General features: G+C 41.6%; 2 protein-coding genes across 2 annotated transcripts in view; both read right to left on the bottom strand.

Moving 5' to 3' along the window:
- Positions 1–1,959: 1,959 nt before the first annotated feature.
- LOC117679691 (vomeronasal type-2 receptor 26-like) lies at positions 1,960–8,623 on the bottom strand. Its single transcript, XM_087893354.1, has 4 exons — positions 7,735–8,623; positions 6,159–6,377; positions 4,359–4,485; positions 1,960–2,858 (listed from the first exon to the last, which is right to left on the bottom strand). The coding sequence occupies exons 1-4, from the start codon at positions 8,545–8,547 to the stop codon at positions 1,960–1,962; spliced, it is 2,058 nt and encodes a 685-aa protein (XP_087749480.1). The 5' UTR covers positions 8,548–8,623.
- An 8,159-nt stretch (positions 8,624–16,782) lies between these two features.
- LOC148113765 (vomeronasal type-2 receptor 26-like) overlaps positions 16,783–17,212 on the bottom strand; it is a 5,465-nt gene continuing 5,035 nt past the window's right edge. Inside the window, exon 4 of the mRNA XM_087894440.1 lies at positions 16,783–17,212. This exon is cut by the window's right edge and continues 498 nt beyond it. Within this exon, the coding sequence (XP_087750566.1) occupies positions 16,812–17,212 (401 nt within the window). The 3' untranslated portion in view covers positions 16,783–16,811.

The raw sequence follows: 17,212 nt of genomic DNA on the forward strand, positions 1-17,212 counted from the left end.
TTCTAAACTTACGCATATTGTGGTATATGCCCAAAATTATATGACTAGTAGTAGGAAGGGATAAATAATATTATGGTCACTTGGAGGGGTTTCTTTAAAATGTCTATGGATATTCTCAGTCATCCAGGTCATAAATGAATAGATAGAACAGAACAGAACAGAACAGAACAGAACAGAACAGAACAGAATTCTTTATTGGCCAAGTGTGATTGAACACACAAGGAATTTGTCTTTGGTGCATATGCCCTCAGTGTACATAAAAGAAAAGATACATTTGTCAAGAATCATAAAGTACAACACTTAATGATCTAATCAAATCATAATAGGAAACGGTCAATATAAATTGTAAGGATACCAGCCACAATGTTATAGTCATACAGTCATAAGTGGAAGGAGATGGGTGATAGGAACGATGAGAAGATTAATAGTAGTGTAGACTTAGTAAATAGTGTTGAGGGAATTGTTTAGCAGAGTGATGGCGTTCGGGAAAAAACTGTTCTGGTGTCTAGTTGTTCTGGTGTGCAGTGCTCTATAGCCTCATTTTGAAGGTAGGAGTTGAAACAGTTTATGTCCAGGATGTGAGGGGTCTGTAAATATTTTCACTGCCCTCTTTTTGACTCGTGCAGAATACAGGTCCTCAATGGAAGGCAGGTTGGTAGCCATTGTTTTTTCTGCAGTTCTAATTATCCTCTGAAGTCTGTGTCTGTCTTGTTGAGTTGCAGAGCCAACAGTTATAGCGGTGCAGATGACAGACTCAATAATTCCTCTGTAGAACTGGATCAGCAGCTCCTTGGGCAGTTTGAGCTTTCTGAGTTGGCGCAGAAAGAACATTCTTTGTTGTGCTTTTTTGATGACGTTTTTGATGTTAGGTGTCCATTTTAGGTCACAATTGTCTCAAAGTTGCTTTTTCAAAAGACAAGTGGACTGGGTTGTTTTTGTTTGTTTGAGGTAGAAGAAGGTATTTTGCTTCTCATCCAAGAAGCTTCATCAGTTCTGACTGGATGGTGGGGAGAAACAGTCCAGTTGCCTTTTGAAAAAGCACCTTGGAGGTTTCTTTAAAATATTCCAATGTCACCTATAATTTTTTTCTGTGATACCCTATATAAGACCTGGTTTGCTGTCGCTTATGTGTGCTCAGCAAATCCAGAATATACTGTACTATTGCTTGTATGTATGTAAATAAAATAATGTCTCTTCAAAGAGAACAGTTGCCTTCGGAAGTTGTGGTGGCTGCATCACTTGAGACTTTCAAGAAGAGATTGGACTGCCATTTGTCAGAAATGGTGTTGGGTCTCCTGCTTAGGCGGGGGTTGGACTAGATGACCTACAAGGTCCCTTCCAACTCTTTTAATCTGTTAATTTTGTTGCTTTACCTGAGCCTAAATTTGGCCACCACACTATGCTATGTCTTCCTGTTCTAATCTATGTGACAAAACCATAAAAAGGCAGGGATTTCCTCTGGATATTCTTGTTTTCACCTAGGCAAAGAAAGACTTCTTTACGTATATTTAAAGCTTCATGGCATCAAGAACTGCCCATTAAAATAATTGCTCAGGTGGTATCATGCATCTCCCAATTTAATTGGGAATGATGTAAGTTTCAGAATGACTGTATTATCAGCTTCACTGGCAAAAGTCAATTTATCAGCGGTTTTAAATGGGTCAGGAAATTAGTCAATGATCTTCAAAGAATCTTGAAGTTTGTTCTTTATATTACTTCTGATGTCTATCTTGATATTAAGCCAGTTGTGATGTTACTACTAATGAAAACCCAAAGGTTAATTAAATCATATGGAAAAGTGCTTGCTGAAAAATCAATATACTCTATTGTTGCAAAACCACATAATCCTCAAAGAATTCTGAGATGGAAGATGAATTCAGTCAAATATGTATGTACACACACACACAAGCACAATTCCAAGTAGTTTTGCTTATTCAAAATAGAATCTTGTTCCTTTTTTTAATTCTTATGTGTTAATTGCTCTCTAGTGTTGAGTTCAGGTCTCAGTATAATTATATAGATTTTGGGGACGAAGATGCATCCCAGTAAACCAGCACTGGAAGACAGAATAGAGAAGATCTCCACAGCCACCACGTACTTCCCTTTGGTGCTCAGGTAGGTGGGGACAAAGGTCAGCCAAACATTGCAGAAAACCAACATGCTGAAGGTGATGAACTTGGCTTCATTAAAACTGTCTGGCAACTTCCTGGCTAGGAAGGCCACAATGAAGCTGAGAAGGGCCAAGAAGCCCATGTAGCTCAAGACACAGTAAAACATGATGAATGAACCTTCATGACATTCGATTACCATTTCTCCATAGAGTGTCTCCATGTCTAAATGTGGAAATGGGGGAGATGTACTCAGCCAGATGGCACAAATAGTTACTTGAATGAAGGAGCAGAACCAGATAATAGAATAGGCCAACTTTTGCCCCACCCATTTATGGAATAGGCTCCCTGGCTTTGATGCTAGGAATGCTACGATGACTGTGATGGTTTTGGCCAATATAGAAGAGATCGCAATAGAGAAGATGATGCCAAAATTTGTTTGTCGGAGGAGGCAGGTCATCCTATTGGGTTTTCCAATGAACAGAAATGAGCAGAGGAAACAGAGAAAGAGGGAGATAAGTAGAACATAGGTGAGGTTGCGATTGTTGGCTTTGACAATGGGAGTGTCCCGTTGCTTAATGAAGATTATAAACACCAAAGCTGTAAGTAGGGAAAAAAGAAGAGACAGAGACACCAGAGTAATGCCCAGTGGCTCTTCAAAGGAGAGGAAATGCAGTGTCTTTGGAATGCACTCATTGTGAGCTTGATTTGGAAATTGATCCTTGGGACAACGGTCACAATTCTCCATGTCTAAAAAGAAGAGAACAGTTTCTGAACAGGCTTAAACTTTTCAGAAGTTTCAGAATTTCTTTTCTGGATATACCTGCAATGTAAGTTTTTTTCTAAATCCTTTTGTAACTCTCTATTCAACCTAGATTGTAAAAACGAGTACTGTAGTGAAACACAATTTAGATTTTTCTATATATCAGTGCTGTTGGAGTGCACTAGGTTTTATAGCATTTCTGAGCAAGAGAATAGCACGTCCCACTTTCTAAATGTGTGCCAGCTAGTGGGAAAGAGAAAAGAGATGCTTGACACTTTAGATCAGGGTTGAAATGCTACCGGTTCGGTCCAGTTCGCCTGAACCGGTAGTAAACCGGTTCCCTGAACCGTTAGTAAAAAATGTAAAAAAAAAGTTCTGACAATCAGCTGAGCGACGTGCGATCGTCGGAACTTTTTAAAAAACCTTTTTAGTATTTTTTTACTACCTATTTACATCTATTCTCTGCCTCCCGAGTCCCAGCTGATCTGGCGGAAATGGGGATTTTGCAGTAATCTTCCCCTGAAGTGGGGAGGGAATGGAGATTTTACAGTATCCTTCCACAGCCACGCCCACCAAGCCATGCCATGCCACATCGACCAAGCCACACCCACAGAACTAGTAGTAAAAATTTTTGAAACCCAACACTGTTCTGCGCATGTGCAGATTTCAATTCAATTTTCAATTTAATTCAATTTATATGTCTCCCCTCTCTGAAGACTCAGGGCGGCTCACAATACATTTAAAATCCTAATAAAAAACATTTAAAAATTAAAAACATTAAAAACTTTAAAACTCATTCATATCATTCATGGCCGGATCTCGCCGGATTGCAAGAGCGAGATCAACGGCCCCAGGCCTGCTGGAAAAGCCAGGTCTTCACCACTTTTCGGAAAGCCAATAGGGTGGGGATAGGAGGTAACTGGTTACAGAGGGGCAGCCACAGAGAAGGCCCTCCCCTGCGGGCCCGCCAGCCGGCATTGTTTATCTGACGGGACCCGGAGGAGACCAACTCTGTGGGATCTTACCTGGCCCTGAGCCATGTAGGGCTTTGAAGGTAATAACCAACACCTTAAATTGTGACCGGAGACCTATAGGGAGCCAGTGCAGCTCGCGGAGAATTGGTGTAATGTGGGTGTACTTAGGTGAAACCACGCAGCTCGCGAGGCTACGTTCTGAACCAACACTTTTCAAGGGTAGCCCCATGTAGAGCGCTTTGCAATAATCTATAATTATATAATAATCTATAATAATCTATAATCAATAACCTTAAGGTGACAAGGGCATGAGTGACCGTGAGGAGAGCCTCCTGATCCAAGTAGGGTGCCAATTGGTGCACTAGGCGTACCTGTGCAAAGGTCCCACTAGCCACAGCTGATGACAACATCTGGGGCAGTGGGCGGGGCCTCCCACCAGTTTTACTACCGGTTCTTGTGAACCAGTCTGAAGCCACCACTGGGCTGGTTCCATTGGGATGTCATGAATCTTACCCATTTGTCTGGATATCATCTTTTCGGGACAGGGAGCACAAGCGTAGCAGCAAAATTTCCGCCCTTCGATCTTGTTCTTTCTTTTTCCAAGAGGACATGGCTCATTACATAAGGAGGGAGGAGGGATCTGTCCCCAAATAAAGAAAGAAATCAGTAGTAATGTTTTACTTACGTTTTTATCTTACAGGCAATGACTGTTGATAGTCATTTCTGCCATGTAACAGACAATTCAACCTCCAAAAGGTTACCAGAGCCAGGAACGTAAGGGAAGTTGCATTTGATCTGGTTTTTTTTTATTTAGCTGAAGTTTAATTAATGAAATGCAGCCCACATTTATATCTAAACCTGGATTATTTTCCCTATTGTTCCCCAGTCAAGGCTCTGGTTACTATCTTTAAACCCAGGAAGACATAAGGCCTGGTTAAATGATGGACTCCCTGTCCCACATAGTAGCTGCCTGGTTGGATAACTCTCATAAGGTTGGCTCTCTCCAAGTCCCATTAATTAAACAATGCCATTTATAAGGACCCTGGAAGGATATCTTTTCTGGAATGGAATGGAATGGAATGGAATGGAATGGAATGGAATAGAATAGAATGGAATGGAATAGAATAGAATAGAATAGAATAGGGACCTTGGTGGTCTTCTCGTCCAGCCCCTGCTGAAGCAGGAGTATCATGCTACAACATATAACTTTATATACTGTTGTGGCTCTCTTGCCCCATCCAGTGGCTGGAGAGACAAATATGCCTGAACTCTATTGTTTGGAGCTGACTCCACCAATTTATTCATCAGCCCGCACTCTCAAACCAAGTGTATGTTGGGAAGCCAGACTCCATTTCTTTTAGCATTTGGAGAAGGCAAAAGCACAAAGAAGCAGCCATTTTAATCTGTGGCACATGGTCATCCAAGAACAAATTCACATCCCACACACAGAGCATCGCTGGTGAGATTCAAACGGCTTGTATTTATTGATTGTTATGTTCAGCAGTAACTTAATACTGTCTATCTTATATTTGATTCTCACTGTATGTATCCCTATTTTTCTTGGTTTCATCATATCCTGTTCTCTCAATAAAACATTCAGATCTACACACACAGTCCATTGCACAGTGACTGACTGACTGTCCGTCCATCCATCTGTCCATCTGTCCGTCTATCTGTCCATCCGTCCATCTGTCCATCCATCCATCCATCCGTCCATCCGTCCGTCCATCATCTGTCTCTGTCTCTGTCTTTCTTTCTCTGTCTCTCTGTCTCTGTCTCTGTCACTTTCTCTCTTTGTCTCTCTGTCTCTGTCTCTCTGTCTCTGTCTCTCTCTGTCTGTCTCTGTCTCTGTCTCTGTCTCTCTCTCTCTCTGTCTCTCTGTCTCTATCTCTCTGTCTCTGTCTCTCTGTCTCTATCTCTCTGTCTCTGTCTCTGTCTCTCTGTCTCTGTCTCTCTCTGTCTGTCTCTGTCTCTGTCTCTGTCTCTGTCTCTGTCTCTGTCTCTGTCTCTGTCTTTGTCTCTGTCTCTGTCTCTGTCTCTCTCTCTCTGTCTCTCTGTCTCTCTCTCTCTCTCTGTCTCTCTGTCTCTATCTCTCTGTCTCTGTCTCTGTCTGTCTGTCTCTGTCTCTGTCTCTGTCTCTGTCTCTGTCTCTCTCTCTGTCTCTCTCTCTGTCTCTCTGTCTCTATCTCTCTGTCTCTGTCTCTCTCATCTGTCTGTTTCTCTGCTTCAATCTCTATCATCTCTCTTTATCATCTACCTATCTATTGAATTCTAAAGCACACACCTCTCTCTCCCATATTATTGTTATGTTACCTGAGTGAATCCATGATGCCACTGGATTTTGTCTCGATGAATACGGAAGGTTTCTCCTTGCAGATCTAGTTCCCCAACTGGGATGTTGATATAGGAGTTGTTTGGGAAAGTAACCAAATTTACAATGTCAAATCCAGCTTCTAATGCTCCATCTTTATTGAATTTAATTTCATCTCCAGCATTGTTGTTGAAGGAAATTCTCTGCAGAAATGAGTGGAGCTTGCGGAAGAAAAAGGATAAGGTTAGCCTTCAAAATGTCTTCAAACAACACCACTTTTTAAGTTTGGAGGCTTTCTTCCCTGGGAATAAAGAAGTATAGAGGACTGAAAGAATCTAGTGGTTATTTTGGACCATAGTCCATCTTACGGACTAAAATTTTTTTAGTATATGTTGATTTTTTTTTTCTAGTGACAATTGAGAGAGTTAGTGGAAAAAGAGCAAGAAGAAGCTATAGGAAGAAAATCTCCAGAGAAATAGAAAGGCAGAAGTATGTTAAGGACCAGTTTTGTTGATGTGGAAGGAGGAAAAAGCTGAGATGTGTAATGGTGGTGGTATTCAAATTTTTTCCCTACCAGTTCTGTGGGCGTGGCTTGGTGTTGGGGGTCATGTGACTGAGTGGGCATGTCCAACTTGATGTCACTCATGTCCATGCCCACTATGTCACATGACCCCCCACCAAGCGATGCCCACAGTACCTGTTAGAAAAAAATATTGAATTTACAACTATTCTTTCTACCTATTTTTTGCCCAGGCCTGGCCTAGTACAGCATGCCGCCTGCTCTCCCTTCACCAGTCACATGCGTCACCCCGTTTCCCCTCCTTCAGAGGCCCTGGCCTTAGCCCGGCTTTCTCCCCCTTGAATGCCTCTTTTGTCGTCTCACGGCCGCGACCTTATCTTTCTCCCACGGCTGGCTGCCAGGGAAGGCAAGCCAGAGCTGAGGCATCGCCGTTGGGCTCCCCACCAGCCCTCATCCCAGCCCCCCCTTGTCATGAGATGCCTGCAGCCACCTCCTAATTTTTTAGGTGCGGCTGGAGTCCAGCCGCACCTAAAAAAAGACGCAGTACCTGCAGGCTTCTTGCACTGAAAATTACTGACCTCTGGCTCTGCTCCACTTCTTGAATGCACTGCTGTCACCCTCTTCTATGGACCAGCCATGCAGGCACACCCTATTGCCTGCTGCCGCTGCGCCGAAAAGACTTCACCGGGCAAGTCCAAGAGGAGCAGCGAAGCAGGCAATGGGGTGCGCCTGTGCGGCTAGTGCATAGAAGAGGGTGGTGGTGCATTCGAGAAGTGGAGTGGAGCTGGAGGCTGGTAATTTTCACTGCAAGAAGCCTGCAGGCACTGCATCTTTTTTTCGGTGTGGCTGGACCCGAACCGGTATGAACCAGCTGAATACCATCTGTGATGTGTAGGCAAAAGTGGGTCAATATTTGTAATGTTTCAATCTTGAAGAAAGATGAACATCAGTGATGCTTAGATAGATGGTCTACAATGATCTGTTGACTCAATAAGTCTTGGCACTCAATAAGTCAAGGACAACATTTCAAAAGAGCATTGAGAAAGGGGAAAACTTACCTGCCATGCTTCTACAATCTTTGATCGCCCTTGATCCCTGTTGTTTTGTATCTTCTGATAAGTCCTCACTGTTTGAGCAGCCCGTAATGCTTGAGCCACAGCATAGATTGCATTATAGATACTGTAACTATGACCAAGTACTCTGGTTTCAAAGAAGGGTGCAATAAGGTCCTCTAGTCTTTCCTTTCCAGTACATTCCTCATCTTGAGAAACACCATTATTTGGTGGTGAACAGCCAAAAGCGTGGCTCCAGAAATCTCTCATAAAGCCATCTTGACTTGCCTCAGACGGGGTGACGTCCTGTATAAATTGTTGGAAACCTGGCAGTTCTCTTGTGCTAATTGAGAAGGAAATGGCCCCATGGAACGTTTGCATATCGACAGTTCTTTGTAAGGTATGTAATGTGAAATCATTTTGGGCCATTGTGATCCACACTTTTCGTGTGGAAATTTTCTGTGAAGAATCCGAACGCGTTGGGAGAAAAAATTGGGTGGCTTGTAGAATAGAGACCAGCCACATAAAGATTGTATTTTCTCCATGTACAATAATTGTATTTGCGGTTCTCTCTGTGAACAAAGTAATGTGCCTCAGACAATCTTCAATCAAGTCTAATCCTTCGGAAGAGTGTAAGTTTCTGTCAATCCTTTCGGTGAATTCGGAGCAGATTTTATTTTGAGAGAGCATGGGTTCCAGAGTTTGTATGAAATGTTCTCCATGTTTATCATCTACAATGACAAATCCTACCCATTTCCATCCAAAGTACAGGAGGAGCTGGATTAAACCCTCGTACTGGAGATCTTCATTGGGGGCCATGCGATAAAAAGGGGGGAAACGCGATTCATCAGTCACTGCCAATTGAAAAGAACCATATGAAATCTAAAAAAAAAAAAAAAAGAAAGGAGGAATAAGACAAAGAGAAAATGATAGAGTAAGAGAATGGATGGATATGTCCTGTTTTTATTGATTTACTGTAAACTACGTTGTTTTTCAAAATATGGTTGTTTAGTAATATAGATAAGGTTCAGAGATCTCCCTAAAAGGGGGATATCCTTTCTGAACATTGTCTGTCTGTCTGTCTGTCTGTCAGTCATCATCATCATCATCATCATCATCATCATCATCATCATCATCACCATCATGATGCTTGTGAAGAAGGCACAGAAGAGGCTGTACTTCCTGAGAGTGCTCAGGAAGATAAATCGATCTCAGCATCTACTTCTGTCCTACTATCGCAGCACCATTGAGAGCGTCCTAACATACAGCATTCTTGCATGGTATGAGAGCAGCTCTGTAGCGGACAAAAAAGCTTTACAGAGAATCATTAAAACTGCCCAGAATATCATCGGGCTCCAGCTGCCAGCCCTGAATGACATCTTCAAATATCGTTGTTTGAGGAAGTTGCATAACATTCTCAGAGACTCTTCCCATCCTGCTTACAATCTTTTTGGACTGTTTTCTTCTGGCAGAAGATATAGAACAATTAAAACTCAGACCACACATTTTCTGAATAGTTTTTATCCCAGAGCTATAATTGCACTCAACAATGAACTAAAGGGCCACCAACAGTGAGCTGTTGGACAGCATTACTTGGTCTGTTGTCTGGATGTTTAGGTGGTTTAGGAGTGGGGAATTTGTGTGGGTGGAAGTGTGTTTGGGGATTGTTATGTGTGTTGGACCTGGTCTTTGGGTGTTAAGTGAATTTTGTTGTATGGGTATACTGTGTATACACGTACAATGACAATAAAGTTATTATTATGATCATCATCATCTCAAGTCTTTTTCTTGAAGATAACTTGAATATTTGAATTGAAAGAATCAAATCTTTCAGTGCTTCCTAGGTGAATGTTCCTTCTACATGTTGTGCTCCCCATATTTAATATAAAACCCATGTATTTGTGCACATTATGCTTCAAATATATGAACTGAAATAAGCGAGGCAGGTAATGATAGCTAGCATAAGCCTGCAGGTTCAAAGAACTATGTGTCAAAATTCTGTATGTCTTGATTCATCATACTGAACGAAGCGATATACTGAAGAGAAACACGGATTAATCAAAGTCTGCCCTTTACCCTAATTTCTTTACTTCTCTTTACCCTAATTTCTTTACATCTGTTTACCGATAAACCATCAAGTTGCTTCTTGAAGGGGATTTCAAAGGCAGACAATCTGTGTGATTGATGTCCTAATTTTGAGATCTTTAGTTATGGCTCCAACCTGTGGGATCTTGAAAAGCTGCAAAATTTCTGCCATTCGTATGGATGTTTCGGGACTCATCCCTCCAATGATTCCCATCACTTTCTTTTCAGTCCCACAAATATAGTTGGGGACAATTTTATGCGACTTAAAAAGCAGATCCAGAATGGTACGATAGGTCATTAGTGCATCAGAGTAGCTGTCATAGATATGGAATCCAAGAGTGATGTTAGGCAAGATGTGAGAATCCTTGTTGATCTCTTTCACGGCAAACACTAAAGCCAAGATGTGTTGGTAGAACTTGGTTACCACACTGTAAAAAAGTCACTTGTTTCAAAAGAGAACTGTGCTATGCATTACATACTAAGGAATATATATCCAGTGACAGAAATACTACGAGGAAGACACACTGACCAGAGAACTATACTGAAGTTCACAGTTTTATGATTTCAGGTTTATATCCTATACGAAGTGGTTTGTTTAACTGTATCCTTTAACAGATACTTAAACGGATAACCCAAAAAGGGTGCGACGGATAACTGATATACCCAGAAATGTTAAAGGACATGATTGAATAAAAAAGTAATGCATTCCCAGTGGTGGGTTTCTACCGGTTTGGCCCGGTTCGGGAGATCTGATAGCAGCAATGGTGAGCTGAGAGTGAACCAGTTCTCTCTGACGATTAGCTTGGCCCTCCCACCCAGCCCTGCCTTATACATACCTTATATTCCATTGTTTTTAGCCCAGCTGAAAGGTGTGGCAGAGCGGATAGCCGGGTCTCAGCTATTCCGTAAAACACTGCGCTTGCATGGAGCGAAGTGTATGTGAAACGCATGTATGAAGTGAACTGGTGGTAACACCGGTTAAAACCCACCAGTGTGCATTCCCTTGGAAAAACTGGAGGAATCATGAAATACTTTAAAGAAGGAAGAGAGGATAATATTCTAGAAAGATCTGTATGGTTGTCACGTAGAAGAGATCTACAGAAGAAATCCCATTTTGCCTGCCTTTAAAAAGGAGAGACTTTATGTTTATTTATTTCATGTTTATTCATTTTTTGTTTTTCATGTTTATTCATGTTAAAATTTCCATTGAAATTTTGGCCCTTCATCCAGTTCCATAATGTCCTCTGAGCAAGGGTTGGCTTAGAACAAAGGTTGGGAACCTTAAACGCTCAAAGAGCCATTTGGACCTGTTTCACAAAGAAAAAAAAAACAAAACACCGGGAGCCACAAAACTTTTCCCGTGCTTGACTATTTCCTGAGTGGCTACAAAACTAGCATATGTAGTTGAATTAAACATTCTATTTTCTTCTAAAACTTTTCTTTTCTTGGATTTATCCATGGTTTGCCTACCAGGAGTCAAAAAGCTCAATAAATCATGTGCCAGCGGGTGTCGCACATTGGTGGTTGTGACTCATATTTTGAGTGACGGGGAGCTGCGGCAGAGGGAGAAAAGAGTCCCATGTGGCTCCAGAGCCGCGGGTTGCTGATCCCTGGCTTAGAAGACCTACAGGGTCCTCTATGATTCTGTTAAAACATTCATCTTATTATGAAAACAATTCCTGTACAATCAGCTCAAGCCTGTTCAGTGTTGTAAAAAAACCCAAACATTTCGCTCCTTGATAAGCAACAAAATAAGGGATAGTAGGAATCATTAAATACTCCATAAGAAAAGTCTGAAGAGAAGGCAGGTTATCTAGTTGGAAGAAACAGAACGGGTTCATTTTTTAAAAAATGAGAATCTGAGTTGAGTGGAACAAATTTATATTACGGGGGAGCTCAGTGATCAGGAGAGTAGAGCTGATGAACATAGCTATTAGCTATATTAGGAATTCATGTATCCTTCCATGGTGAACTCTTTCTATTCTTAAAAGGAGATGGTAAACAGAAGAGGACCTATTTCTACTTGTAAAGTTTTGTGTTTCAGCTTTGCATTTTTCTTTCAAAGATTGCGATCTTTTTGAAATAGGACACGTGGATCCCAAGCCTCTAAGCGATACATGAAAAAAATAGAGACACGGTAGTAATAACTAGTGTTACCCCAAGGTTTTGGAAATGATTTTTCATTCCACAGTCAATGCCTATATTTAAAATATTATAGCGCCTATTAGGTGATGGTGAATTAGGGCGGTTGTTTTTCCTTCATTTTGGAAGAGTTTTCAGTTCTCAACAGAATATCTGCTTGTCCTGGTCTATCGGATTTTGGCTTAATTAGAAAAGAGGATGTTGAATTAACAAATCATTTCTATATAACAAGCTGCTGTTAAGGATATGTCCGTGATACATTTATATTCATTAACAGATGATGATGGAACATCTATTTTTACATAGATGGAAAGGAGAGAGCAGGATTAGATTAAAATAAACTCAGAGAGGGATTTCTTACATTGGGAAGGCAAGCGATTCCTCAGAAGGATGTTTATCGAAAGTAACTTTGGGGAACATGTAGTGAACATGAGACACCAATCCACCGATGAGAAGGTCTCCCTCCTGGTACCATTCCTGTGGAATTTGAATGGCTTCATCTCCAGTGCACTTAAGAGGCTGGATCTTCATGGCCAATTCTGGAAACAGTAAAATGACAATAATCCCCAACATTCCTGCTGATTTGGCTTCTCCTGTATTGCTGTTGCCAGCAGCCTTGATTCAAACAGGATACTATAGAGAGTGAAAGAAATGCTACCTTGGTTGAGATCTGTCTTCAGAATATATTGTGCCTCATTCATTGATCTGATCCATTTTCTTCAGCCTCCCTTATGTCTGGATGCTCAAAGTGTAAAGGAGAGAGTCGACCTTTGAGTCTAATATCTAATTATTAGCAATTTAAAAGGCCGCGGGTATGAGGTTTTAGCAGAATTTCGTTGATCTTGTATAATTATTCCAAGATGATGGTCAGTGTATATTTCACAGGTGTTGAGTAATGTAGCTAGTTTCACATAGAGAAATCTTGGAGAATCTGTCAGCTCTGGAATTGAATAGCATTGGCTGATCAACAGTCTAAAAATATTAGCACGAAGCCCACAAGAAATATATATTTATGCTATGAACAGTAAATGGATACAAGATTCTGAGAACCCAAATTTATGGCAACAGTTCTCATATTGACCCTGTCATGGTTGGGGAACACTTCAATCAGTTTTGAGGAATGGTCCTCAGAAGGGAGCAATATAGTGGATAGAGAGATATAGCTATTCTGAGATTTGCCCCCGCTAGTTCCTTCAGAAGCATCTTGAGAGCCACTGGAGGATTGACCTGTTGACTTAATCATCATGTCTGTGATATCTGGAGTGATGTTGCTGGAGAAAACATGTTTGTGAGCAGAGACTTCTTTCTGCTTACTCTTGGGGACTGAGGAACTGCGCTTGAGGTCTATTATTTGGCTGAGTTGCCTATTGCTCAGAGTTACATACATGAAATTTGTGGCCATATATGTTCTTGAAATGAATGAATGAATGATGAATGAATCATCAATCAATCAATCAATCAATCAATCTCCCTCTCACATACAAACACACAGGCTAAATTTAGGCTCCTAAACTTTCGCATATTGTGGTATAAGCCCAAAATTATATGACTAGTAGTACGAAGGGATAAATAATATTATGGTCACTTGGAGGGGTTTCTTTAAAATGTCTATGGATATTCTCAGTCATCCAGGTCATAATCAAACAGATAGAACAGAACAGAACAAAACAGAACAGAATAGAATAGAATTCTTTATTGGACACACAAGGAATTTGTCTTTGGTGCATATGCTCTCAGTGTACATAAAAGAAAAGATACATTTGTCAAGAATCATAAAGTACAACACTTAATGATATAATCAAATCATATTAGGAAACGGTCAATATAAATTGTAAGGATACCAGCAACAAGGTCTATTATATGGCTGAGTGGCCTATTGTTCAGAGTTACATACATGAAATTTGTAGCCATATATGTTCTCTAAATCAATGAATGAATTGATGATCAATCAATCAAGTGCGGCCGTGCGGGTGGTTATGGGAGCAACGTGGAGTTCCCATGTAACACCTCTCCTGCACGAGCTGCACTGGCTCCCGGTGGTCTTCCAAGTGCGCTTCAAGGTTCTGGTTATCACCTTTAAAGCGCTCCATAGCTTAGGACCTGGTTATCTACGGGACCGCCTGCTACCACCAATAGCCTCCCACCAGCCAGTACGCTCCCATAGAGAGGGGCTCCTCTGGGTGCCGTCGGCCAAACAATGTCGACTGGCGGCCCCTAGGGGGAGAGCCTTCTCTGTGGGGGCACCTACAATCTGGAACGAGCTCCCCCCGGAGAATCCCGTATCTGCGCACCTTCCGTCGCGCACTTAAGACTTTCTTATTCCATCAAGCTGGCCTGGCCTAAATCTTCTCCCCTTTTTAAATGTAAATTTTAATTTGTTTTAAATTATGGGGTATTTTAAATTCAGCCAAATTATTTAATTCGTTTTTAATTCATTTTAAATATTTTGTATTTATTTGTTTTATCTTGTGGCTGTTCACCGCCCTGAGTCCTTCGGGAGAAGGGCGGTATAGAAATTTAATTAAAAAAATCGATCAATCAATCTCCCTCTCACATAGAAACACAGAGGCTAAATTTGGGCTCCTAATCTTTCACATATTGTGGTATATGCCCAGGGGTGGGATTCAAAAATTTTAGCATCCAGTTCTATGCCTGGTTGCTGGGCATCATGGGCGTGGCCTATTCGGCCTTTTGCTCCACGGCGGGGGTGGGGGGTGTTTTCACCCTCCGCAGGCTATGGAGGCTTCCCTCAAGCATCCAGGATGGTGAAAATGGCCTCTCCTGGGCTCTGCAGACCGTCTGGAGGCTGGAAATGGCCGCATTTGCAGACTTCTATAACTTCAGGGATGCCTGTTTTTCACCCTCCCAGAACCTCCACATGGGCACTGCATTTACATGGTGTCCAAAATGGGTCCTGTGGAGACTCCTGGGAGGGGCAGGATGGGGTTGGGAGGGGCCAACCAGTCTTTACAACTACCAGTTCAGTGAACCAGATGCAAAATTAGTATCTGGTCCACCCGAACCAGTCCGAACCAGCTGAATCCCACCCCTATATATGCCCAAAATTATATGACTACCAGTAGGAATGGATAAATGATATTATGGTCACTCAGAGGGGTTTCTTTAAAACATTTATGGATATTCTCAGTCATCCAGGTCATAATTGTCTCAAAGTTGCTTTTTCAAACGGCAAGGGGACTGTGTCTTTTTTTGTTTGTTTGAGGTAGAAGAAGGTGTTTCACTTCTCCTCCAAGAAGCTCCATCAGTTCTGACTAGATGGTGGGGAGAAAATCCAATTGCTGTTCTGTCCCCGTCTCACACACGCACACAAACAGTCAGCCAGGAGTTAAATAAAGCTTGCAGACAATAAATTCCTTCGATAACAGGATTGGCAGCAACCCAGTAGCTGCTTGCCAAGAACTTTACTCATAGAGAATCAAAACAAATACACAAATCCACAGAATTGTCAAGTCCAGTCCGTATTAAATCCAAGGCAGGCAGATAACATAGTTTCAGAGATACAAGGCGACTCGCTAGTTGTTTAGTTTTGTCCATCACAGAGCCCGAATGGCCACCACACCCCCTTTTATCCCCTGTGGGGTGTGGTCCAGTGACTCAGCTTAATCTCTGGTATGCCTCCTTTTCTGCTGCGTGCGCTTGTCTCTCCGACGCTGGCGTGGATCCAGCCAAGACTTATCTTCATCACTGTCCGATTGCGACTGCTCGGCGATACCTGGCTCCTGGCCAATCTCTTCTCCTTCGGGAGACACCTGAGGCATTGCCAGAGAGGAGGGTCCTGGAGAGGGAGGCCTGGCCAACTCCTCTCCTTCACTTTCGGAGCCTTCTCCCTCTGATAAGATGGGATCGGGGGTCAGAGTCACAACAATTGCCTTTTGAAAAATAACCTTTGAGGTTTCCTTAAAAATATTCCAATGTCACCTATAATTTTTTTCTGTGATACCCTATATAAGACCTGGTTTGCTGCTGCTTATGTGTGCTCAGCAAAATATCAAAAGCTTTGCTTGGGATCCAGAATATACTCTATTATTGCTTGTATGCATGTAAATAAAATAATGTCTCTTCAAAGAGAACAGCTTGCCTTTGGAAGTTTTGGGAGCTTCATCACTTGAGACTTTCAAGAAGAGATTGGACTGCCATTTGTCAGAAATGGTGTTGGGTCTCCTGCTTGGGTGGGGGGTTGGACTAGATGACCTACAAGGTCCCTTCCAACTCTTTTAATCTGTTAATCTGTTAATTTTGTTGCTTTACCTGAGCCTAAATTTGGCCACCACACTATGCTATGTCCTCCTGTTCTAATCTATGTGACAAAACCATAAAAAGGCACGGATTTCCTCTGGATATACTTGTTTTCATCTAAGCAAAGAAATACTTCTTTACGTATATTTAAAGCTTCATGGCATCAAGAACTGCCCATTAAAATGATTGCTCAGGTGGTATCATGCATCTCCCAATTTAATTGGGAATGATGTAAAGTTTCATAATGACTGTATTATCATCTTCATTGGCAAAAGTCAATTTATCAGCAGTTTTAAATGGGTCAGGAAATCAATCAACGATCTTCAAAGAATCTTGAAGTTTGTTCTTTGTGTTACTTCTGATGTCTATCTTGATATTAACCCAGTTGTCATGTTACTACTAATGAAAACCCAAAGCTTAATTAAATCATATGGAAAAGTGCTTGCTGAAAAATTAATATACCCTATTCTTCCAAAACCACATAATCCTCAAAGAATTCTGAGATGGAAGATGAATTCAGTCAAATATGTATTTACACATACACACGAGCACAATTCCAAGGAGTTTTGCTTATTCAAAATAGAATCTTGTTCCTTTTTTTATTTCTTATGTGTTAATTGCTCTCTAGTGTTGAGGTCAGGCCTCAGTATAATTATATAGATTTTGGGGGTGAAGATGCATCCCAGTAAACCAGCACTGGAAGACAGAATAGAGAAGATCTCCACAGCCACCACGTACTTCCCTTTGGTGCTCAGGTAGGTGGGGACAAAGGTCAGCCAAACATTGCAGAAAACCAACATGCTGAAGGTGATGAACTTGGCTTCATTAAAACTGTCTGGCAACTTCCTGGCTAGGAAGGCCACAATGAAGCTGAGAAGGGCCAAGAAGCTCATGTAGCTCAAGACACAGTAAAACATGATGAATGAACCTTCATGACATTCGATTACCATTTCTCCATAGAGTGTCTCCATGTCTAAATGTGGAAATGGGGGAGATGTAC

This window comes from Pantherophis guttatus, chromosome 4 (genome assembly GCF_059756535.1).
Source record: "Pantherophis guttatus breed Tessera chromosome 4, ASM5975653v1, whole genome shotgun sequence".
In the NCBI taxonomy this organism is placed as follows: Eukaryota; Metazoa; Chordata; class Lepidosauria; order Squamata; family Colubridae; genus Pantherophis; species Pantherophis guttatus.